Source organism: Lemur catta, chromosome 2 (genome assembly GCF_020740605.2).
Source record: "Lemur catta isolate mLemCat1 chromosome 2, mLemCat1.pri, whole genome shotgun sequence".
Taxonomy (NCBI): domain Eukaryota; kingdom Metazoa; phylum Chordata; class Mammalia; order Primates; family Lemuridae; genus Lemur; species Lemur catta.
The window spans coordinates 103,599,584-103,625,050 of NC_059129.1; the positions used below are offsets into that span (position 1 = coordinate 103,599,584).

The 25,467-nt window shown below is 42.8% G+C and overlaps 1 protein-coding gene across 2 annotated transcripts in view; it reads right to left on the bottom strand.

Annotated features, from left to right (window-relative positions):
* Positions 1–17,507: 17,507 nt before the first annotated feature.
* The window catches only part of TRAF3IP2 (TRAF3 interacting protein 2), a 41,237-nt gene continuing 33,277 nt past the window's right edge, over positions 17,508–25,467 (bottom strand). For both annotated transcript variants that reach the window (XM_045544195.1, XM_045544196.1), the window contains exons 6-9: positions 25,310–25,378; positions 24,094–24,210; positions 20,660–20,734; positions 17,508–18,116 (exon numbers count right to left, since the gene is read on the bottom strand). In XM_045544195.1, the coding sequence (XP_045400151.1) occupies positions 17,970–18,116; positions 20,660–20,734; positions 24,094–24,210; positions 25,310–25,378 (408 nt within the window). In that variant the 3' untranslated portion in view covers positions 17,508–17,969. The remainder of the gene's footprint in view (positions 18,117–20,659; positions 20,735–24,093; positions 24,211–25,309; positions 25,379–25,467) is intronic.

A 25,467-nucleotide genomic window follows, 5' to 3' on the forward strand; every position in this document is an offset into this window, starting at 1 on the left:
CAGCTATGACTTTTTTACTGTTAACATAAAGGTTGCTTGAGAAATTTTTTATTTTATTGCCTACAACTTTAGTATTATCTAAATCACTACTGTATGATTTGGCATCTATAATTTATCATTTTCCTCTGCTATTAAATGAAATGCCCTTTAAAACATTACACAGCAAGGTGAACATAAGTCAAACTGGCAAAGTTTTAAACAAAATAATTATAAAAAGTCATTAAAGAATAATGGAAGTTGATTCATATAGCATACAATATCAGGGATGCTCAGTTTAACAAATATAATTATTAATATTACAAGTCATTTTCAGATGACATCTGAATTTCAGCATCTAGTTTTCATCATCTTTTAGGAACACTAACAAAAACATTTCATTTAAATAAAGGCTCTAAAAGCAAAATCATTAATTCATTTCTTTTGATTTCACTAATGCTAAGGCTGAAACAATAGACATTTTAAAATATAGTTAACTAGATTCCTTTTACTGTCCTGGGACTTTAACATTTGACTGCTGTAGCCAAGAGTCCTTGGCTTCCAGGGCCAACTGCCTTTTGCATGCTGATTTTCCAGAGTCCCTCAAGAGTTCTTATTTTTGAGTAGTATCTGCCATGATTTTAGTCCCTGCAGGAAGTGAGGGTAGCAGAGTTTGGAAGTGAAAACACTAAGGGAAAATCCTCTCCTAGTACAATCATCAACTCATCAAATTTTAGGTTTCAGGCACACCACTTAGCTGTACCTTCAACTACTTGCAAACGTATGCCTCTCAAGTGCTCATCATTGAAGGACTACAATCAGGACTTAAACTAAAATAATAAAATTTTCTATCATGATATTTTTCAGTAAAATAGGTGATGTGTGAGAATGTGTGTGTTTGTGCACATGTATACCCTGTGTTTGTGCACCTACATTCAAGTATTCATGGCATTCAGAATAAGGAAGACGATCCAAAAGTGTTTCTATTTTTCATGAACTCTATTTAATATTTTCTTCCAACCCTTCACCATCAAAAGAACTCATAGCCCCAGGCTCAAGACCTCAGAAACCACATTACTGAAGTATGTGAAAAAGGAATACAAGATATTTTGGGTAATAAGTTTTATGTGGTAGCTATTTTGGTATTGAAAATACTACATCAAATCTAACAAAAGTCTTTTGAGAGGAAATAGTTAAAAGAGCACATCTCATGGCCAGGAAAACCACAGCCCAGTATTCCAATTAGGAATAAATTAGAGAGTGCTATACTTTCCTGGAAGGGTCAGGAAGTCAAATACTTGGCCTTGAGCTGCCTCTCACCTCCACCCCTGCTGACCCCGAGAACAAGTCACTCCCATCTCTGTGTGAACTGAACAGTTGCTGCCAGGCCTTGCACTTTCTCTGCAGAAAAGAGCCAGGGATTTTTCACCAGAGGCTGCCAGCCAGCATCAGAGTCAAGAGGATGCCGAGGTACCGGCGGGCTCTCTATAGTGCCCCAGTGTCAGCTTTCTGTCTACAAAAGAAAATCCACTAGACTCACTGAAACCAAATCGGACATATTTTAAAGTCTCCAAAAGAAGTTCCATGAACTATCTGTTTGCTATTAGAAGATTAATCTCTGATGTCCCAGATTATATTTTCTATTTTCCTTAAATTCAGGAGCATTTAATCCATGACACTCACTGGTATATAAGAAAAATAATTCTACTGTCTTAATAATCAATTTAAAGCATACAGCTAGCACTCTGGGAGGCCGAGGCGGGAGGATTGCATGAGCTCAGGAGTTTGAGACCAGCCTGAGCAAGAGTGAGACCTTGTCTCTACTAAAAATAGAAAAATGAGCCAGGCGTTGTGGCATGCGCCTGTAGTCCCAGCTACTCGGGAGGCTGAGACAGGAGGATTGCTTGAACCCAGGAGTTTGAGGTTGCTGTGAGCTAGGCTGATGCCACAGCACTCTACTCAGGGCAACAGAGTGAGACTGTATCTCAAATAAATAAATAAATAAATAAATAAATAAATAAATAAATAAATAAGGCATACAGGTGTGATGTTTTGGCACTTTATGTTGTGATTAATTGCCTTATCCTAACATCTGATGAATATTTCAAAAAATGTACCTTAGATGACCTGTGTGACTGACATGTATGGTTTAGTTGGGAAACTGGGGCTGTGAAGTGCATTGCCCCAAACAGCTGAATTCAATCAAGATGTCCCGCACACTGACCTCTTTAACACAGTATTTTGCTCTTTTGGCAGCATCTGAAACCTACCTGCCCCTCAAGGTCTAGCTCAGCTTCTGCCTCCTGCCCAAAGCCTTTCCTGACAATTTAAGTTCTTACTAAGATCTTCCTTCTCAGGCTTCTTCACACCTGAAGCTGTATTATCTGTGCAGCTGTTGTGGCATGTGGATATGTCATCATATGCCATCATTTATTCACTTGCTTGACATGTCAAGGGCGATGTGGCTGCCTCTGCAGTGTTCCCACGGTGCCTAGCATGGCGCTGAGTAAGTATTGAAGCTCCATGGTAGAAGTGGATTAAACTGACTTGTAGCCTTTTTCATCATTATTCAAATTATCATATCTAGGACTAGGGTTTGTATTATTCCTTTTTATTTCTCATTCATTATCTGTTCTTTAGTGACCCAGAAGTGGCCTGAGTGATCTGCAAGTTGGACCACTCCTGGAATAGGTTTGTCAACTTGTGTTTTTTAGGTTGGACATCACTGTTCCATACCACCCATGCAAAATGGGAGACAAATTATATCCCTTATGACTGTAGTCATTAGAAAATTACCAATGAGTATAAAAAGAAATACATAAGCTAATGGAACAGAGAAAGAAAAGAAATATAGAAGGGGTGAGAGGAAAAGAGATGGGAAAGAGGCAAAAAACCAATAATCCTATTCTCTGATGTAATATATGTTTCTTTTTTTTATGACAAAACATAAAGACTCCTTGCAAGTGCATTTAATGGATGATTACTTGCACATCTTAATAATGTTTGCTCTTTGGGGAATTACATGCAGAAATAACTGCCTTTCCAGTGTGAATTAGGAACACACTGGAAAGGCAGTTACTTTGTGGGGGGGAGGGTAGGAGGAAAGCAAATGCAAAAGTGTCTAGTAACACTGATGCATTGTATGTGGCAGTAAGAAATGACAACTCAAAATGAGGCCAGCTTCTCTCTTATGTGATCAGCTTACTATGCCCTCAATGATTCCGTGAGATTTCGCAGTTTATAGGTTGAGCTTCCCACTGGCAGCAAGTGAAGCAGTGCATTATGCACATCTGTCACGTGATCCACTTCATCAACCAAATGGAACCGGGAGAATAAGTCACCCTAACAAGATCCGTCAGTACACTCTTAAAAACTACTTACAGATGTACTCTTCCTCTGTAGGGGCACAATGAGTTTCCTTGTACTGTGCCACATGATACAGGAAATGCATTATCCCCATCCAAATTCAGGCATACCAGGAGGAAGCACGTGAAAAGAAAGCAGCTCATAAAAGCACACACAGCTTTTGCAAAAGTCCTTAGAGGAGCTCATACACCAATTTATGATAAAGACAGATAAAATCCCAGACCTCTGAAGCTCAGTTCATTTCAAATGCTAATGTCCACACAGGGAAAGGAAACCACATCAGCATTCAGCGTGGACACAAACATTGTTAATGTTTTTTATTTATGGATTGTCACCGAGTCCCCTCAGCAGCATGCCAGATTTGCATTTGTGTTGTAACTTCAGCTACTTTCTGTGCTTTCAAGACTAGCTATGTTATGTACCCATAGGCAATTCGTGCTTTCAAACTGTGTCCGGTGAGATAAGCAGCCACACTTCTGATCTTGAATCAGGAACAATTTTGTTCACATTCAGATCAGGCAGAATGAATGTTTTTGTAGATAAGGCCAGACTTAGCTTCCCTGCCATTGTTGAATCTTCCTATTTCAGTTGGTGTGATCAATTGATCATTCATTAGGTCAACCAAAAAATATGGAATACCTACCACGTGCCAGGCACTGTTTCAGGCGCTGGATATGTAGCAGTTAACATATAGAGTTCTACCATCTTAGAGATTATAGTCTAGAGATGAGGAAGGGGAGATAGTAACCAGATAAATATGCAATATGTCAGAGAATGTGTCAGGATAGGGTAGGTTATTTTGTGGCAATAAACAACCCAATATTTCAGTGGCTTAAAACAACAAAGTTTGTTTCTCACTTACACTGCATGTTCCTTGCGGGTCAGCTGGGGGCTGTGCTCTGTGCAGCTTCACTCTGGGACCCAGACTGCCTGGAGAGTCACCGTCTAGAGTATGGCTTGTCTTTGTGGGAGAGGGAGAAGAAAAAGTGATGCATTGTACACTGGCTCTTAAAGCTTATGCCTGAAACTCACACACGGCACTTTTTCTCACATTTCACTGGCCAAAGCAAGTCACACGGCCACACCTAAATTCGAAAGATAAGGAGGTGCAATCATACTGTATGTTCAAGAAAATCAGACACACTTGGTGGACAGAACTGTCCCAGATGATGATGATTGATTTGAAGAAAAAAAACCAAGGTAAAGGAGATGGTGTTTAGGTAGATGGTTTCCATTTGACATAGATGGTTACTAAAATTCTCTCTGATAAGCTAATATTTGAGGAGAGATCATAAGGGAGGGAGAGGGGACCATTTGGATGGAGGCAGGGGCCAGCTTCCTATAAAGGAAACTACAAGAGCGAAGTGTACCTGGCATGTTTGAGAAATGGCAAGGAAGTTTAAGTGGCTAGAGTGAGGTGAGCAAGGGGAATGAAAATTAGCTCAGAGAGTATTTTGAGGGTTTGTACACAAAAGCATTCATTCATTCAGCAAATATTCTTGAGCTGCTATGATGTGCCAGTTACTCTTCTAGGCTCTGGAGACACAGCCATGAATTAAATATAAAAGTAACACATATTGCTGAAGACTGGGAAAGCATGGAAAAGTAACAAGAAAAGATAAAATTTCTGCTAACTCACCACCGACACGTAACACATAACTGCTAGTAATATTTTAGTGTTCAGTCTTTTTCTAAGCATAATATCCTTCCATCCTGCTTTTTAAGTAAAATATACAACTTTAGAATTGTACTATACATTTTTTCTTTTAAATTTTTTCTTCTTATAAATATAAATCATAGCAAATGCTAAGTATTTGTTGAATGAATCAAAGAATTAATTATAGAAATTAAGCTACAGAGATGCAAAATTTTAAAATGAAAATCACCAATAATATCACTACTAACAAATAATATCGCTGTTAGTAGTTTGAGTTGCTCCATATGGTTTTGAATAATTGGCATATTTTTACCACATTGCTCCACAATAAGTGATTTATTTTGTGTTGTTCTTGTTTTTTGTTCATTTTTGAGACAGGTTCTCACTTTGTCACCCCAGGTAGAGTGCTGTGGCGTCATCCTAGCTCATTGCAACCTCAAACTCCTGGGCTCAAGCGATCCTCCTGTCTTAGCCTCCCGAGCAGCTGGGACTACAGGCGCGTGCCACCACACCCAACTAGTTAATGATTTACTTTTAAAATGACAATTTTCTCTTTTTGTGAATTACAAAGTAACATACCACTGTGGATATTTTGGAAAATACTGAAAACTACAAAAGAAGAATCTTAAAGTCATTCATAGTCCCATTGCCCAGAGACTACTGCTATTAATATTGCCATTTCGGGCATTTTTTTCCCAGTCTTTTCTCTGAGCAATACAATAATTCTTCTTATTTAAGAACCTGGCCCAGTTACTTAGCCTCTCTGAGCCTCAGATTCCTCATCCATAAAATGGAACTAGTACTACCTACTTTGTAAGGTTGTTGTGGAGTTTTAAATGAAATAAAGTCTAAAAATTGCTTAGTCCAGTATCTGACACATAATAAGTACTTAATATGGGAGTTCTTACTATTTTGTAAGATATTTCTACATAGTCAGTCATACTTTATGCATGAATTTTTATCATTTTGTTAAAACAACTTAACATTGTATCATTAGTGCTTTCCCAAAACATTTTTAATGGCTATATAACAATTCTTCATGTGAATGTACTACAATTCTCTTAATTATACTCCCTTCTCATTGAACTTTTTTTTTTAATTTGTAAATTTTGAGACAATCTCAATTTTTTTGAAAAGTTGAAAGAAAAGTATTATATAAAGACCTTGTTTCCCCCTGAAGCATTTGAAAGGAAATTGCTGACTTGATTTCCCTATCACCCCCAAATATCCTAGTGTATGTTTCGTCAACAGAGACTTTCCCCTACATAACTCTAGTACAAACAGCAAAACTGGGAAATTAACATTGATACCTTGGGGTCTAATCTACAGACCCCACTCAAGTTTTTCCATTGCTCAATACGTACTATCATTTACAGCAAAAGGATTCCAGTTCAGAACCACACATTGTAATTATTTGCTTTGTCTCCTTAGTCTCTTCAGTCTGGAATAGTTCCTCAGTCTTTCCTTGACTTTCACATCCTTAACACTTTTGAAGACTATGGGTCAGTCATTTTGTAGAATGTCCTTCAATTTGTGTTTGATGTATTCTCATGATAAAGTGACATGTCTTTGTCAGGAATATCACAGAAGTGATGCTATGTTCTTATTGTATACTGTTAGGTGGTATCTCTGCTTTGGCTGTAACAACCTGTGCCGTGCCATTTTTCTACAGACATCCCCTCACCTGGCTCTGACATGCCATTCAAGCCACCCCTGTGTGGTGGTACCCTCTTCAACTTGCTTGGGCTCCAACACCCCACACTAGACTGTCTCTTTGCAAGAACACTCCGCTCACCCCATGCAGGCTCTGAATCTCCATGCTGGGCAGCACTCCCGCCCTCAACTCCCTCTGGGCTCTAATACCCTGCACTGAGCAATCCTCTCTGTCCCCTTTGGTTCTGACACTCTGAGCTAAGATGACCCTCTGCAGGGACACCCCTCTTTGTCCTACTTGGGCCCAATGCCCTATACCAGGCCTCCTTCCTGTGTGGATGCCCTCCTCACCCCACTTTTCTGGTGTCCTAATTCTTTAAACATTTGTATTATCTATGTATGTAATATCAGTTTTTCCTCAAACTAGACAGGAAGTCTGTGGATATATTATTGATGGTTCATAAGTAACAGTGTTGTGTTTTCATTTCAACAATGATCTTTAAAAAACTTACATAATAAAATACAAACTTATCTGGCTCAACTGAAGTGTTCATTTTATAACTTTCAGTGTCGGTGCTTTGTGTTTAAAATTGGATTGGCACCAGTTGATCACTTATGTAGGAATGCTTAACTTTGAATGTGTTGGTAGTCATTATGTTGGCGTGTCCTGGCAACAAAATAACAAAAATCATCTTGCTTTTTGTTTGATGAGAATCCTATTGAGTCATCTTACTGGTTTTAAAGCTAAAACTGCTCTTTTTCAGTGATAAGATGCAATTGAGTTTAGTCTCTTAATTTATTTAATAAATTGATTTTGATTTTCCATCATAAAAATAACCATGCTACTTTGTCACAGACTAATGAGAAAAGAACAGGGCTGACTTAATACACAAATGATGCATTCATGTAAAGTGAAGGCCAAATGAATCACAGTGCCTAGCATAAATGACGTTTTATAGTAGTTCAAATAGAGAAACATGGTGAGAAAATTGAGTTATTACAGGGCTCGTGGTAGCATAGGCTGAACTCTAGAGAAGCAAGGCAAATCAGTCACTTTATTCAGATTATAAGCAGATGTATGGGTTTGATTCTGTATTTATGTGGCATACCAACTTGCAAACATTCTCCATGAAGAACTTTTTGTTAAAACCTTTTAAAAATTTTTAGCAATATTATATTTCAGAGAACACCATTTTTAAATTGATTGGGCCAATTAAAATAATAAACTGATGGTTTCAAATGAGTAACCTGATGGGAGGGAAAAAATTATAATGATAATAATGATAGTCAAATGTTCAATCCATCATGTTCAGAATCAAATATGTAAGTCAACAATTGAAACAAAATGCATAAAAGCATATTATACTTTCATAATTACATGTATAAATTGTAATTAAATCCAACATTGGCTATTTACTTTCAGCAAATGTTACCATCTTCACATTGAATTAATGTTTTTTATTTGAACTTAAATGGTGATTTGTTTTTATTTAATCAATAAATTCAATTTATTCTTATAGATTTTAAATTGTGGTAAAGGGAAACTAAAATTTACCATCTTAACCATTTTTTAAGTACACAGTTTGAAAGTGCAAAGTATATTCACATTGTTGTGCAACAGATCTCCAGAACTTTTCCTTTAGTGTTTATATAGTTTTTAATGAGCTATAAGCATGAAACATTTATGCCTAATTACTATATATTTATATATGTTTACTATAATGAAAATTATTTAAATCGACATGGAAGGGTGTTTCAAGAGAACTTATTTCCTTAAAAAAAAAGAGGTTTGTGATACGCTATGGTAACTCTCTTTGAGTTTAAGTGTTTGCTCAACCAACTCTCCTAGATTTTCCTTTGTGGCCAGCCCGTAGAGTGGCTGTGCTGAAGATGACAGAGGGGCCTCATTTCTTGAAAAAGCAGAACCAGAGGGGAGCATAGCAGTGTTCCCAATCCGAATTCAAATTTTCCTTTTTAATAATAGGTATAATATGAACACAATATTGCCTTTCAAATGACTTTTCAAAATACTTTCAAATCCACTCTCCTATTTTTGAGGCCCCGTTGTGAATCTGTAAAATAAGTTTCCTTTAAAGTCAAATATCTTTGGCAAGTTTTGCTATGTGAATCTGTAAAATAAGTTTCCTTTAAAGTCAAATATCTTTGGCAAGTTTTGCTATGTTATACCTTTAATTATTCTAGCCAGTGTTGCCAGGAGCCTTGCTTCTTAGCAAGATGTTAGAGGAAAGAAGGCTGCCTCTTGATACTGTGATTGTTCTGTGAGTCTGCTATGACTTCTCCCAGGCCTTATTAAGAAAACAGGGGTCCAGGCACGGTGGCTCATGCCTGTAATCCTAGCACTTTGGGAGGTTAAGGTGGGAGGATCAGTTGAGACCAGGAGTTTGAGACAACCCTCGGCAACAGTGAGACAAAAAAAAAAAGAAAGAAAGAAAAATTAGCCAGGCGCGGTGGTGGCACACATCCCAGCTGAGGCAGGAGGGTCGCTTGAGCCCAGGAGTTTGAGGTTGCAGTGAGCTATGGACTCCATTGTACTCTAGCCTAGGCAACAGAGTGAGACCCTGTCTCAAAAAAAAAACAAAAACAAACAAAACAACCACAACAAAAAGAAAACAAACTCTGCTGATGAGCTCTTCTGAAAAATGAGATGTAAGTTTTACACTTAAAAGCTCACATTATTGACCTCTCCTAAGGCTTCATTTTTAAAATAAAGATTTTTTTGGTTAGGCTTTGCTATTTAACTTTTTGGAAATAAGGTAATATCCAAAGTACCCATAAATACTCATTACCTGTGGAATAGAGAGCAAAAAAGAAAAGGTGAGAAAGAAAGGAACATTTACTGAGTACTTACTACGTGCCAGGCACCATACTAGAAGCTTTCTATAGTTCATCTTACCTTATTCGGACAACCTATGTGGGAGTTGGTTCTGTTGTCCCATTTTATTGGCTGAAAGTCTGAGAGTTAAAGTAATTTGCTTAAGGTCACATAATTAGTAAGTAAATGAACTGAGATTCAAACCCAGGTTTGTCTGATTACAAAGCTACACCATGTGAGTGAGAAATGTGAAAACACATCACAGACTCAGCCTGGTCATTGTGTTCTGCTGCAGATTTTGTCTGGGGAACTTGGGCAATGCCAATATTCATTCATAGAGTTCTTTGCCCATTCCAGCAAATGATCATCTTTTGCTTTCTTGCTTGGTTATTTGTATATTTAGCTGACATGCTCAACTTCAAACATTTCCCACACCGTACTTAGCAGTGTGCAGAAATCCATTTGCTCTTTCTCAGCTGGTCCCAGCACCGGCCACATCTGCCTTTCCCGATGTGAAGGTTGCAGTGTAAAAATCACATCCTCACCTCCCCACTTGCTCCAATGTTGTCTGACTCTTCTTGAGGCATGGATGTAGGCTGCTCTTTAGAGAGGTGTGATGTATGCCCTGTGGGCCGCATTGTCATTTATTGGTTTAATATGCATATTCTGTGCACTTTTATATACTCTTCCAATTTTTTTCCATTCTGTCTCTTAATCTCTGATTGTATTTACTTGGTGTTTATAGGGACTTTGAATTTTATAATCTAAAGGGTATATGTAGGAAAGAGTGAGCAGATCTTCTGTTTACTAGGAAAAATCTGTAGTCACCTGCTTCTTTGAAGATTTGACCTTGAAACGGCATCAGAGTGAGCTCAGTCCTGGGTTACAGTGAAGGTCAGAGAAAAGAGACCAGCCGGCCCACTTCCTTAGCATTTACTGTATGCTGCCTTGGGTGGTTGATGATCTTTTCACATGTTAATGTCACATATCCCCAGCTAGATTTTAAACAATCGGAGAGCAAGAGCATGTGTCACTTGTCGTTGTGCCAAGCATATTACCTTGCACATAGTAGGCATTTGATGAGTAGTTGGAGACTGGCTGCTGTGGGTGCTGCTGAAGTCCCACCCTGTGGGCTTTCTAGCATTAGCTTTTGAATGCAGTTTCATTAGAAATGGTGGCATTATGGGCCCAGACCTCACATGCTCACACTGGGGAGTCAGGAACTTCTGCTTCATATGTCTTTTCAAAGCATAACAATGTACTGGTACCAAAAGACCCAATTTAGAATCTTGAATGTTGACAACCTGAATGTGGAAAGGCCCTGCCCACCTACTTTGGAATGCCCTGTTAAGCTCACCTCACACCAGCTTCGGAGGCACTCAGATGCCAGCCTGAGTCAGAAGTGGACTTGGCAGCCACCCCTTAGACATAATACAAAATGTCCTAAATACTCTCCTTGCCGAACCTGCCTTGGTGCATGGAGGACCTAGCGCTTAGGTTCTCCTTCGGACTGAGGCCCTGATGAGGTGTGTGTAGAGCAGGCTGAGCCAAGCCCTGCTTGGGTTGGGGGTCTCATCCAGGAATGGATTGAGTGAATGGTTTCACACTGAGGAAACCTTGTAAATGAAATGTACAGCCACCTTCTTAAGCAAAAGAGAGAAAACATGATATAACCTTTTCCAGATGATTAAGGACATTATTTTAAAAAACAGTCACTTGCTGAGAGCTGTGATGTCATCATGGACATTTGAGGGGTGTTTATTACTATGATATGTGAATCTGAACCCCTGAAGCTGGACATTTTGATGTGGCTGTTTTGATTTGACCTGGGTGAAAATTAGATATGAGGTTGCTTTTACAAACATAACTTGGTAATTTTTCAAAAGCTGAATGTCGAATGGTTCATTTTTCAGACTGCTTCAAAATATTTCCATGACAAAACCACCTTGCCAAAATGTCAGCCGTCCTTTCCATCAGGATACCGGTCTCTAGCCCTTCTTCCTTCTTCCCTGTTGTCACTCTGAATTTGCAACTTCTAACCTGCTAAGGGTGGGAAGAACAGACAGCTGCACTTGTTAGAACTGTGTATAAAGTAAGAGTGAGTGTGATCGAGTGAAGGTCTGATGGTTGTGTTCGAGGAGGAAGAGCAGGGGAGATTAGTGCCTAAGCCTGGCGACACTCTTTTGCCTGGGAGGATTAGTACACGAAACCCTTTCCACCACTGACACTGTAGGTTGAATTAGTGCTTCAGGCAGCCATTTTTTTCTTATTAGGGTCACAGGTGTGACGTGTGAAGGGGCAGCCAGGGCATCGTCTGTGAGGACAGGGCTTGATGGGAGGAGAAGGTGGTGGGTGTCTTGTTGGACGGAAGCAGGAGCACAGGCAGAAGCAGGGAGGGCTTTGGCTGCCCTGGCCGTACGCGTTCGCCCCAGGTCCACTGCTTTGCCACAGCCTTGTTTAGAAACTGTATTCTGGGAACCCGTTGAGAATGAGGATCTTGTTTTGAAAATCAATTTGAAGCTAAAGTGGAAGAAGTTTCTTTTCAGTTACAAATGAGAGCAATGAAAATATGACTATTTCACTTTATTATTATTTTGGCCTTGTAAAAATTAAAGTAAACTTTTATCTTTTTTTTCTAACTTGGGAGGATTTTATGAAATCTCCACATTTTGTGTACATTTCAGACAGGAGAATCTACCACCCCAGAACCCATTCGAGAGGGATTTAAAGCTCAGGGAAATAGCAGAGCTCTTCAAGATTCTGAGTAACTGAACTTTGTAGATAACAACAGATTGGAAGATAGAATCAGTTAATCCCTGAACTCAAGGAACCCTTGGCCCGTATCCCAGAGACAGGATGCTGAAAGTTGGCCTCACCTAAACACATTTCTCCTCTCCTCAGAAGAATGCAGCTTTTGACCACTGCCAGTGTGGGAGCTGGGCCACACTGTTACGCCTCCATGAATGCACGAACAAGCAGCTTTCTGTGGAGGGCATTGCCTGGAAGGTGGCAAAGGCCAGGCAGGTACCTGCAGCCCAGCTGCCACTCAGTGATGAGGCTGGCAGCCAAGCTGAACGCCAGCCTTTTCAAAAGCAGTCCTTTTGATAACACTGATTACATTTCCCTCACCAGAGCCTTGGGCTGATTGAGCAACAGCCAACTTCTCTGGGAAACAAAGAGGAGGGGAAAGTAATCCAAACACAGGTTTTATTATAAAAACCAGGGAGTGAGCAAAGTATGTTTATTCAGTAAGATAACACACCTGCTCGGTGCCCGGGAGGCTCATTTCCATCAGTTGCCATGGCAAACTCGTTATACTTCAAGGCCATGTGGCTTTGTTTCCTTTTGAGATCTGGTCCTTGTCCTACCTTTTCTAACAACTCCAACACAATGACATGGAAGCCTGCGACAGTATAATTGATTTCTCCTTCCCTCTATCAACAGTTCACATTTGTTCGGCACAGGACTGAGTCTGCCTTCTCCTTTGAACTCCTTGCTAAGCATGAAGGCATGCTTCAGAGAGCCATCCTCATTAACATTCCAGGTCCCTCTTCGCTGTCAGCAATAAACAAGCCCTGCATCAATGGCCTCCTTCCTTCCAGTTTTACAAATGAGTGGCTCAGTTCCACGTTTTGCTGCTGATCCAGGTGCTCAGGCGTACAACGCGGGGCTAAGAAGCACGCGGGAGAGACTAAAAATAGAACAGCAGTTTTGGACGCATACCAGAGCAGCTACTTCATCTCAACTTGCTTTGCACACTAAGCCTAATGGGATCCATCAGGCATGAGTTCTCTCTCGCACACACTCCCTCTCCCTCTCCCCTCTCTCCCCAGCTGCCGATTTCCATCAGCGCCTTCCTGGTGAAGGGAGCAAAGGGAGGTCAGGCAAGGGACAAGAAATGTGTGCCCTTATGGTTTTAGTTTGTAAGCCCTGAGAGATCTGGGGGCTGCAACTACTTCCATAAGAGAGTTTCTAGAAAAGAGCAGGCAGGTCCAGAACATAGTCACCTTTGCCCAGGTCCACTTTGGACCAAGACTCTTTCATTGTTTGGCAAAGGCTCAAATATCACTTCCTAATCACCCAGATAAGTATGAGCCAGACCCATATTCATACGTTCCTTCAGAAATTAAATTGAGAACTAAACTACGCTGAGTGTTCCTCTTACAGGTCCCACCTGCTTGGCTTGAGGCTAAGAATGCGGAGCAAATGCACAGTCACAGATAGAGGGGCTGTGGCACACGTGGGTGAGTTGGCGACGTGTGACTGTCCAGGGTCTGCAAAAGCCACTCACATGCCACCAAGTAGCCTATATGGAAATGATTCTATCTGAAAGAATTTTCCAATAGAAAGTGGAACAAGTCAGTATGAAGTTAGGAACATGCTATCCTGCCTGGGCACAAGGCCTCCCAGAATGCTAACTGGGTTGATGGAGGTAGGCTCCTTTGTGTTGGTAATGTACCTCATTAAAGGGTGCCGTTCCTGCAGCCTCCCCTCACCCGGAGGAGAGTTGGCCCGACTCATATGTTCCTCATTTCTCCATCTGAAAGGTAACACAGATGTCCCAAACAGCTATGTGTTAGTCTAACAAGTGCCACTTTTGTAGAATCAGCAGTGTGAGAGAAAGGTGAATGTCACAGGACCTAAAAATAGAAAGCTTTTTCCTTATTGTTGTTTTGGATATTGGCCAGATAAAACTAAAAGAAATTGATCTAATAGCAGATTTTTTTCTGTAAGATTCGGGAAGGTGTTAAGACCTTAAATTGTGCCTAGGTTTCATGTAATACCAGTATAAAATAAATATGTCAAACCACTTCAAGAAAAGTCATATTCCAAGCTGGGCACAGTGGCCTATGCCTGTTATCCCAGCACTTTGGGAGGCCAAAGCGGGAGGACATTTTGAAGCCAGGAGTTCGAGACCAGCCTGAGCAAGAGCGAGACCCCATCTCTGTAAAAATAGAAAAATTTTCCAGGTGTGGTGGCACGCGTCTATAGTCCCAGCTACTCAGGAGGCTGAGGCAGGAGGATCACCTGAGCCCAGAAGTTTGAGGTTGCAGTGAACTATGATGGTGCCACTGCACTCAAGCCCGGGTAACAGAAAAAGAAAAGAAAAGTCATACTCCATATAATCACGGCAATAATTAATTCCCCAAAGAATTTCTCACAGAACAAGTTGCAACATGATCATTTAATCCTCCAGCCACCAGAGGATGGAGGTTCTCTCCCCCCAGGGCCTCCCGTGTTCGTGAGGCTCACAGCTTACCTCAGGGAGACACTGGGTCATTTGTTGAACAAATCCATCGTCAAAAACCAGAAAGCTTTCTAGGCTCACCAAATAAATGTCTGCATCTGGAAGCCAGAACATCTGGGTTCTAGTCCTAGGGTAAACTTTGAAAGCTACAGTTTCTCTGGGCCCTGCTGTTCCCATGTATAAGACAAAGCTGCAGGGGTGTATGATTTCTAGGGCCTCTTACAGACTGGAAATTCCGTAACAGAAATAAATGATCTGAGAAGTTAATTGATTTTGGTGCTTTCTTTCTTCCTTCTTGGTTGTTTTGTTTGTTTATTTGGTTGGTAGGCTCATATAGAGCTATTTATCTTGAAAAATAGTGTGTAATTCTCTGGGATGAGAGGCATTTCTTCTTTGTGGCATTTTCCCACAGTGTGACTTTCCTTCTCTTTTCATTTGCCACTAAGAGGTGGGTCTCACTGATTCTTCTTGGTTCATTAAGAAGAAACAGAAAGATCCTGTGTTTTGAGAGACTCTTTCTGGATCATTTCCCATGATCATAGGACTTTGCAATCCATTTGGCAAAGGTGATGGTGACAACGGGGTGTTTGGCAAAGTGGATGAGGTAGTTGACAAAGCGGCTGGAGTTAAGAATATGCTCTTGGCAAAACATCATGAAACAAGGGTGGAATGTTCAAAATGAAGAACTTGCATCCCTTGCTGAGATGACTCTGAGAAAAATTCAGGCTTTCAAGAGGTGATTTATTTAATCGGAAACAAAGAAAAGGGTACCAACAGCAATAATTTTTCTGAGCACTGAGCTGAGAAATAGCTAATCTAATGCTTTGATTGTAGCCGGGTACTGAGACGTCTTTGAACAATATAAAAGTTAAATTAAACTAGACAGGCAGGTATTTTGAAACCAGTCATTAAGATTAAAAATTACATTTAAAATTCTAAATTAGTCACTAAATATTAGACAAAAATCTAACCTTGCTTTCCACAAACCCACCCCAAAATCAGTTGAGGTCGGAAGAAAGCCTTGGGGCTAAGAGGTTATTTTTACGAAGTTAGCCCTACCCCACTTTCACCCCAAAAATATCTAAAGATGAATGCATGAGGACTAGGATAAACATCTAAATAAACCAAGTGTTAATCTTAGTGTCAGTTTTCTAAAATAGCTGTTCAAATTCCTTTGATGTTGGTGGTCATCAGATTTCATAGAAACTTCAGAGGCCAAGCTTTCATCACTTGGCCAGGTGGTTGGTTGTGTGTGTGTATGTGTGTGTATACTTTTATTTTGTTTGTTTTTTTGCTACCAGTGCTACCAGCTGTAACACTTTAATGACTATTCATGGAACACCAGGGACCTTTGCTCGTCAACCACCTGGGGTAGGAAAAGTGGAAGGAAACGTGGTTGAGAGCTCAGGACAGGTCTCTGAAGGGAGGGGGGGTGATAACACCACATCGCTAAATCTTTCCCAGCTAGAAACGTTCCGAGTAATAATTGCCGATGTCATTTTATTTACAAATGTTCATCAAGTCCTTAATGGTGGTGCCGCCTCAGACCGAAAAAGATAATAAAAAGAGAGACAGAAGGCTTGAAGTTTGTGTTTGGCATGTTTTCCAGGCACTTCAAGTTAACCAAACAAGGCAGTTCTACCAGGTCTCAACTACTACCAGAACTAAAGGTACTTATAAAATCTTACAAATGAGTACTTAATTTATGCTAGTTTTCCTTTTCCTTTTCTTCTCCTGTTTTTTTAAAGAACACAGACATTCACCTTACCCAGTAGGCATCTAAGTTATAAAGAAAATTAAACTAGTATTTTTTGCAATTCATTAGCAACATTTCTTATTTATACTTGACAAATATTTGTCCTTTCCCTGTGGTGGCATATAAGGATTGAACTGTCTTGTAGCGCAAGTGAGCCTTGTTTAACAAGTTAGGTAGACAGAGAAGGAAGGGGAAGCAGTAGCTTTCACTCCCAGAAAGTCTTCATTGGCCTACTGGCTTGGGCTGTGATAAAAACCATCCCACCTTGCTCTATACTTTAGGTAGATTTTATGTACATCTATACATATCTTATATATGGGCATGTGTATGTATTATTTTTTTGGAGATCAGATAATACTTCCAAAATTATTAACCTATTATTAACCAATATTATTAATATTATTGAAGATATTAAAAAAAGAAGAAAATGTCTCTGTTAAGCAAATGTAAATATTTATCCCCTGTGGGATATATATTATGAAAACTCAGTCACTCCTCAAAAGAGTATCTAGAATTTAGGTCCTAGACTTCAAACCTTTTAGGGTGATTGGAGATGGTTTTGTCTGTGTCATTTTATAAGTGAGTCCCTGGGGTCTCAGACAAGTGAAAGGACTTACAAAAGGCCACACAGCTAGTTAGTGGTGGAACCAAGACTAGAACACAGTCCTCCCAACCTGCGGTTCTAGCCTGCATCATACATCCCTGTCACTCCATACACATGCACAAATATTTTTACTCATTTAGTCAGACCCTGAGAACCACAGTCATACCATTTAGAATCATGGTTGTAGGCTGTACAAAGCTGTTTTGTTAAAAATCTCTACCGCAAGAATAAAGCTTTTATGATTACGTTAAAAGGTTATTTAACTATCTGACTTCAATCCTTTAATATGGAGTAGCCTGTTACATTTATCTAATATTATATCTAAGCAGCTTTGTTGATGTCTCTGGAAGCAACTGCCCATATCAATATAAATTAATATATATCTATCTCCTCTGAGATAAGTGAAACATAATCTTAAAAAAGAGTAAACATTTTATTATTTGTACATGAATCAGTGTGGTCTGAGGACACACAAGCATCTGGCTAGCTCATAACAGTAGCCTGACGTGACAGGAGAGTGTCTGTAGTATTTACATTGGGTGCAATATCACTTATACCCTCTACGTGCTAAGCCCAAGAGGCCCCGAATGGACACTTCAGACTGTCAGGAGGCCCGTGCTGGACACTGGCACCCGCGGTGGGTTTGTAGAAAGCAGGGCATGCAGAGCAGCCGCAGCCTCCACTTGAAAGACGGGGTCTGTAGAGGTGTCAGGAGGAAAAACACTCTGCAGAACAGGTTTTCTGGGGGCCCGGGGGCCTCTTGGGGAGGAACCGAGAAAGAAACAGCCAGGAGTGCTACCCACCAGCCTCAGCTAGAATAATGCTTGTCAGAACAGGGCCCCAGACAGGGCCCCGGTGACCTGGGGAAGGAGACTGTCACAAGGGTACCACCTGCAGGGTAGGCAGGGGCCCCCGGGGAGGAGCCACATACTCTTCCTCTCTGAGCAGCCGCAGCAGGATGTTTTTTTTATTCTTGGGCCAGCTGTAGACATGAGTGTTCTGAAGCCAGGTGGGCACATGCTCCTATGAGAGAGAGAATGACAGGAGCAAAGGTCATTAGAGAAAAACCTGGATTCCAGATCCCAGGCTCGGTTCCCAAACATCTCTGGCTTTCCCTGCGTGGGCGTTTCCCACCAAACTATCCTGGGAGTTGTACTGTTTCGCTTTTGGAAGGGTTTAGCATGTGAAATGTTCTTGGCTTCGGGTGCAAGCTGTATATTTCGTTATAAAAACCACATGTGCACAGCATTTTCTGTCAGTCTCCCAGACTACCTACCCTTTGCGTTTCAACGTGCTTTTCACCACCCTCACATAAAAGGAGTGGGACAGAGGTCACACAGAGTGACGTGAATTCCCCTGTGACTTCAGAAGAGGTATGCCAGGGCTGTGGGCTTAATCCATAATAATGCACGATCCTTTCTTTCACTCCTGCCCCAGGCCTGGCCTGTGGTGCAAAGTGCCCATCAGACCTCGGTTATCAGGCAAAGGCAGAAGCTTTAGCCAGGGATCCTGGGTGCAGTTTCAGACTGCCCTCAGGGGGTGGACATTCTGGTGGGGAGAGGCAGTTAGTACGTAAGTAAAATGGATAGTGTGTTCAACAGTGATATGTGCTGTGGAGAAAAATCAAACAGAGAAAGGGGATAGGGAGTTCTGGGGCAGGAGTGAAAGGCTTGCAGTTTTAAACAGGGTACTTAGGAAAGGTCTCACTGAGAAAATAAGCAAAGACCTGAAAGAGCAGAGGGAGAGAGCCTTATGGTTGTCAGCGTCCAGGCAGCTAGAAGAGCCAGTGCAAAGGCCCTGTGGCAGGAGTGTGCCAGGCCTGTTCAAAAGCAACAAGGCCCGTGTGGCCAGAGCAGAGTGAGTGAGAGTGAGTAGGTAAGGAGGTCTGGAAGTAGAGGGGGCTGTATCAGATAGCACCTTGTAGGCCACTGTAAGGCCTTTGGTTTTTACTCTGAGATGAGACTCCTTTGGGGATTGTAGGATGAGCTTAGAAGCAGCACCTGCTGTATGTCAGGCATCCTGCTGGGAATTGAGGATACCCAAATGAAAAAGACACAGTAACTGCCTTGAGGCCTTCAAACCTTACAACGGAGGAAAAATGTAAAGAAACTATTTTTTAGGCAATGGTGTACCACGGGGGCAGGCGGTGAGAGCAGTCTGCCCTTAGCTCAGGCAGTAAGGAGAGTGTCTGAAGGAGATTTAGAAAATAATAATAAAACCAACAAACACTTGGTCTGTTTTTTATATCACCATGCTCCAGTAATTCTAAACAATTATTCCCAGTGCCCCCACCCCAACTGCATACCATTGACTCAAGGTTCTGTAATTAAGAGCTCTCAAGAGAGGGACAGTGAAAGACATAAGCATGGTGGAAGAGAAGTGTCAGGGGAGACTAGAGAGGTTGGGTGGTATAAGGATAAGCAAGAGTTCACTAGGTGACAAGTTAGGGAAAGGTATTGCAAGCACAGGGAACAGAAAGGGCAAAGGCACAGAGACACAAAAGAAGATGGCATGTGTGAGGGCATGCTGAAACAGTCCACTGTGATCACAGCGTGGAGCATCTGTGCAGATGGTAGGAGAGAAGATGGAGCAAAGGGGCACAGTCCTCTCTGAGAGGCCCCATAGGTCATGCTGAGAAAGGTAGATATGATCTTGTAGTCCGTAGGAAAACACCACAAAATTTTTAAGCTGGAGAGGGACAGATCAGATCTACACTTTGGATGCTCCTCTTCGATGGTAGAGCAGGGCATGGCTAATCCCAGGTCCCAGTGGAGACAGGGAGACCAGCAAGGAGACTCGGTAAGTGCGAGCAATGAGACCGCAGGCGCAGGAGGGGCAGGGAGGACGGAAAGGTGTGCCACTGTGCAGGTTACGCACCACACAACCCGAGGTGTGCCAGTCACATAAATTGGACCCTCCCTCATCAAGGGCAGAAGTCTCAATGCCATGCTGACATCTAGGGATCCCTCCATGGTGACACTAGGCCTGAGCTCAGGGCGCTGCGGTCTGATTCTCAGATGTTTACTCTTCCACCACCTGCTCTTTGCCAAGCCGGGAACACGGCCTCGGATGATTTTGCCCCTGTTCTCCACATCTGCCCTCATCCCCTTCTGATGCAAAAACCCTCCTATGAACCACAGCAAAGTTCGCTCTGGTAACTGTGTAGATTAAATTCCTGTAATCTATAGCTTTTAAGAGCTGAACTGCGTGCAACAAAATACTTTCGTGGAACAACCAGCAAAAAATGTACACATCTTGACTTTTATGCACAAGAGATAAGAAGTATCAGATGAACATTCTCTTTTTCTCTCACGAGTTAAAACTCAAACCACTTCTTTGTGTGCAACGGCTGTTTGAACAATTAGGACAGCATGATCCTATCAGATAACGCTTTAAAACCTTTCTGACTCATGCTGCTGAATTGAGTAGTACAACTTGTTGGTCTTTCCGGTGACATTGTTATCTCTAAGGATTGATGAAGAGTTGACAAGGTTTTTAACTCAAAATCCAGATGGCAAACAAACCAAAGATTGAATTACAAGGATTTTGTTTGTTTGTTTGTTTACCTTCTTAGCATTTGGGAAGAGCACAGGGATGAATCTGAAATTCATGCTTCCTTGTTTTATGAACTCAATCTGCATCTGAAACCAAACAGATTTGAAGATTTAACTGCAGGAGTGAGGATGAGGAGTTAATGGTCCCCATAATCATGCAAGCCCACATGGTATTTTCATTCTGATTTCCTTACTGGAGTGCCACACACTTGTAATTTTAAGCCTTCCCCATCACACATCTATGCCGTTCACTCATTTATCAATCGTTTATTGAAGGCCTATTAAAAGTCACACCCTGTGCTAGACTTTGGGTTTTGAGGATGAGGGTGAGCTAGAGCTGGCTTGTTTCAGCTCCTGAGAGGCTGCTGTGTGCATCTTTCCCCAATTCTGTGCCCGGTGGCTTCACCTTAGTAGCTTCAAATGGGCCATGGTGAGAGTATTTATACCACGGAAATGGGTAAGCGCTGTAAATCAGGAGAGCCAGTCTAGCAGAACACCCTCGCTGTCCTCACCCGGCCGGCAGTGTAGTGAGCAGGCAGAAGGGTGAGAGCACCGACCAGCGTGCAGTGTGAACAACGGCTGTGGGAACCCACTCTGCATCAGCGATTTGAAGGACAGTCACAAGAGAGGGGTCATTTGGGTACTGAAAGGAAAGATTTTGCTCAGGTGAGGAAAATGAGGGAGAGGGGAAAGACATTCTCAGCCGAGGAAACAGCATGAGTGAATGTCTGGAGGTGTGAACGTGCGCTAGCGTGGGTGGGACCAGCTAGTGGTGTACTGCAGCACGGAATGGGCTTGGTGGAGAGGCAGATGACAAGGCCGGGGGGTCACTTCTGAAGAGCTCTGCCCACTGGGTTTTAGGTTGCCCACACCGGTTCCAGTTTGCTCTGACACTGTGGTGGCCCAAGAAGATTTAGCTACCAAGAACTCAATCAAAATCAGAATTTTCAATATGAGAGAAGTTAGAGTCTTTCAAATACTGTGACCAGCACCAAGCTTTCAGTCATCTGGTGACAAGGAGATGAGGAATTATGCGTTCCCAACTATTTCATCTTCCAATTGATTTTTATAACTGAGCAGTTTTCATTGTGCATGGGAATAAAAACAGAACAGAGAAGAAAGTGACAGTGGTGACAACTGGTTATTGAAATCACCATAGAAACCCCTCATAAACACACACTCTCACATACTTACACACACAATCACACAACACACACCGATCCTTCACAAGGTGTTTTCTCAGAATCACCTCCCTTCCAGAATCAGAAGACAACACCAAGAACATATTTTACAGTGACCCAAGTACAATACAACTCAAAGCACCAACTATCCCAGCACGGGGTAAACACATGAAAGGAAGGGCAGAGAGTTAATAAGTTAAAAGCGAAGAACTGAGTTTGGTTTCTGACTTCTAGGATACTGTTTACTGTAAAGTTTGGCTTGTTTACTAGGCTACCCAATCTGTGGAGGGGCTAGCCAGCAGTAGTATTTTCTCTGGTGTTTCCAGATACTGGCTTTCTGTGAAGTAGCTTGCTCTATGATGCAGTTACTAGTGGGTACCTCTTCACTCCCTCTGTTATGGCCAAGTTCTTATTGTCCCAGGGTTTTCTGCTGCCTACAGGGGTCCGGGAAATCAGCCAGGTGAGCAGGAAGGCCCTTCTGTATCAACCCCTTCTGTGCTGAGGAAGGGCCCAAGAAACCAAGTTTGGAGACAACCTGGTTACAGCTGGTACTGTCAGACAAGCTCTGAGGTTGAGCTGTGTATTACTGTCTGGCTTTGCCACGTACCAGCAGAGCTAGACAGGTTTCCTTAGGAACTGACAGGGACCTGGAGCCTTTCCCGTGTACCAATCGTCGGCTCCTGGGACCAGCAGGTTGCTGGAGATGCAGACGGGACATCATGTGCTCTGGGGCCATGTGGACGTGCAGCAGACACCAAGGGATGGCAGCACTCAGAGCCAGCCATGACCTTTTAAGGCAGTTTACTTCCAGAAATGATACCTTTTATGGTTCCTGCCCGTGGGCTGTCAGGCTAGTTGAGATTGGAATAGGAGGGAGACTTATCTCCTGAACCCTTAGCCTTACTTTTTAACCTCACCACCTTGCTTCGGCTTTTGCTTAGGGTTGGTCGTGAGCTCAAATGGGTGGTCTACACTGGGTGGAAAAAGAGACAGAGACCCTGATGATGAACATCCTTTCACCCACCCAACCTGCCCTTTTCGTATGCTCCTGACACACAGGGCAGACCTGGGACTTAAGTCTGCTTTCCCTGAGGTACAGCTGCATGTCCCAAGACTACCTGACTGCTTTCCGCCCCATCTTCCCGTTTAGCCAGTGATCCTTTCTGCCCATTCCAGGTGACTTCCCCCCTTGTGGAGTGTTAGGGATGAAATGTAGCTCGTTAGTTCTAGTCTAGTGATTTTGCAAGCCTTTTTACATCTCAGAATCCTTGGGAAACGAAAGTCTGAGAAATGCAGACCAGCTCTGGTTGAGGTGGGAGTGGGAGGCCCAGAGCCGACCCTTCCTCCAGCACATGTGGGCAGCCCTGAGAGGCTCTAGGACAGTTTGAATTCACAGGTCTAGTCCAGCATCCTAGTTAGGCAGCAACTCTCCACAGTGTCTCTACAATCATGGAGAGCAGGAGGCTTGGCGACCCATAAAACAGCCAGTTCCAAAGCTGGTTGATATTTTTGGTCAGAATGCTCTAGCAGGTGCTGAGCAGGTCCAATATCCTATAAATTTCTCCCTCTGGTTTTAATTTGACCAGACCCCATAGCTCAAGTGTGGCAGTGGAATGTTCGTCACCTATCGTGAGCTAAGAACAATCCCATCCCTCGATTGAGCGTCCAATATGTGCCAGGCACTTCACAAACATTATTTCATTTAATCTTCACAACACTGTGAGTATTAGTGACCCATTTTATAAATAGTGACACTGAGGCACAAAGAGACTTAAGCAATTGGGCCACAGTCACATAGCCTGTACATGAGGAAGCCAAATCTGAACCAAGCACATCTGATGCAACGGCATGTGTCCTTTTCACTATGCCACCCCACCTGGAAAGGCAGGGGACAGAATATGACACAGCTGTGGGAGCCTGTTGTCCCACAGCCCCATCACCTGCCCTCCTAGGACTTCACATTTGTGGGTAAACAACCAAGCCAGCAGAGCCGTGCTTTCCAGAATCTGGGATCTTAGAGATCACAGATTGGTCTCCCCTTGTTACTGATAGGACCCCTGGGTCCCCAGACGTGCAGTTACTGGCCCACAGTCCCAAAGGCAGAGGAGCCAGAACCAACATCCCCTCTCCTGACGCGGCAGGCCTGGGGTTCTTCACCCAGCATCCTGCTGCCTTCAGTCGGTCTCTGGTGAAGAACAAGGCTTCGCTGGACAAAGTGCCCGTCCCCGGGGCACGGCGAGGTGCTGAGGTCCCCTCCCCACTCACCATTCGGTGAATGTACTTGGTATGTAAGCCATGCTCATCCTCGTCCAGCTGCGACTCTGCGCCTTCTACATCCTGTTTGTATTTGGGGCTGATTGCTACGATTATCATCACTGTCTTCTGTTAATGAGAGGGAGAAAAGCATGTTTATGGAAGTGTAAAGGGTGGTCCGTTTGGGGAGGGCAGGCTGGAAGCCGGCCAGCAGGGCCGTGGGCGTTCTCTGGCACGCTCAAGGATGAAAGGCCAGGCTCCTTCTCCACGGAAAGTGAGAGGCGCCCGCCCCCACTCAGGCAGACCCTTGTCTCTGCTTCCCCCTGCCCGGTCGCCGCAAAGACGCAGAGCAAATGGCCCAGAGAGGAGCTCTCCTAAATAGATGTGCTTTTGCCACCATTTTCCATTACCATCACTAATAAATGTCTAATGAAAGCCTGAATCACTGAGTGAGTCTGCATCGTGGCAAAAAGGTGCTGCAAAACCAGCAATGAAAACCCTCTCCCTCCCCACAGCGGGATCTGAGCTGCCAGTTACTGCACTCTTGACTCCCTGCTTTCCGTGTGCGGTTAGCGGGTTAGCGCAGTCCGCAGGAACAGGCCCTTCAGCACAAAGCAAACAGCAGGCTACAGATAAAAGGAAAAGCTGCAAAACCCCAGTCTGCTGAGACTCCCGTTTCCCACCGGCTCCCTCAGAAAGAAGCAGCCGACACCAACAAGCTGGGAGCGATCAATTTCTATCTTGTTAGAGCACAAAGTGTCCCAGTGGCAGGTATGGATTCTGTCAGTGGAGAACAAATCACGGAGCTGCAAGTGGGCGCCCCGGGGGTGCTGTGCTGCGTAGCCTACGAGGCTGCCCAGGAAACCTCTTCAGCCCAGGCCTACAAAACACTTGGGGTGGCCTCGGATTGAATTGAATTCTGCTGCTCTCTCCTCGCTCTCCGTCTTCATTTCCTCTTTTCCTATTCTGGTCAAAAAATTGTTTGCTCTGATTGTTATCAACCACCTGTGTCTGGTTTGATCGTTATTTCCTGCCTGTGCATGTCCAAGAGGGTGACCCCATCCTTCCTTTCCAAGTCTCTGCACGGCTTCCAACAAGGGAGGCTTTGTCGGGGCTTTCTCAGCTTCAGACTTGGGTGGGGATGCCAGTGCTTCTCTCATAAAATAACTTCATAAGCTAATTGTGTTTCTCACCAGAAAACAATCTCAGCATTTTGGAATGTACTTACATCCCTAAGGTAGCGCTCCATCCATTTAATGATGTCAATGCCTCGGATTCTATCCTCAAATATGTCAATCTACAAGAAAAAGATGTGGGAGGCGGCTCTCAATGACAAGCTTTCTCAAGATGCACAAGGACACACGAGACTATATACATTTGAAATCC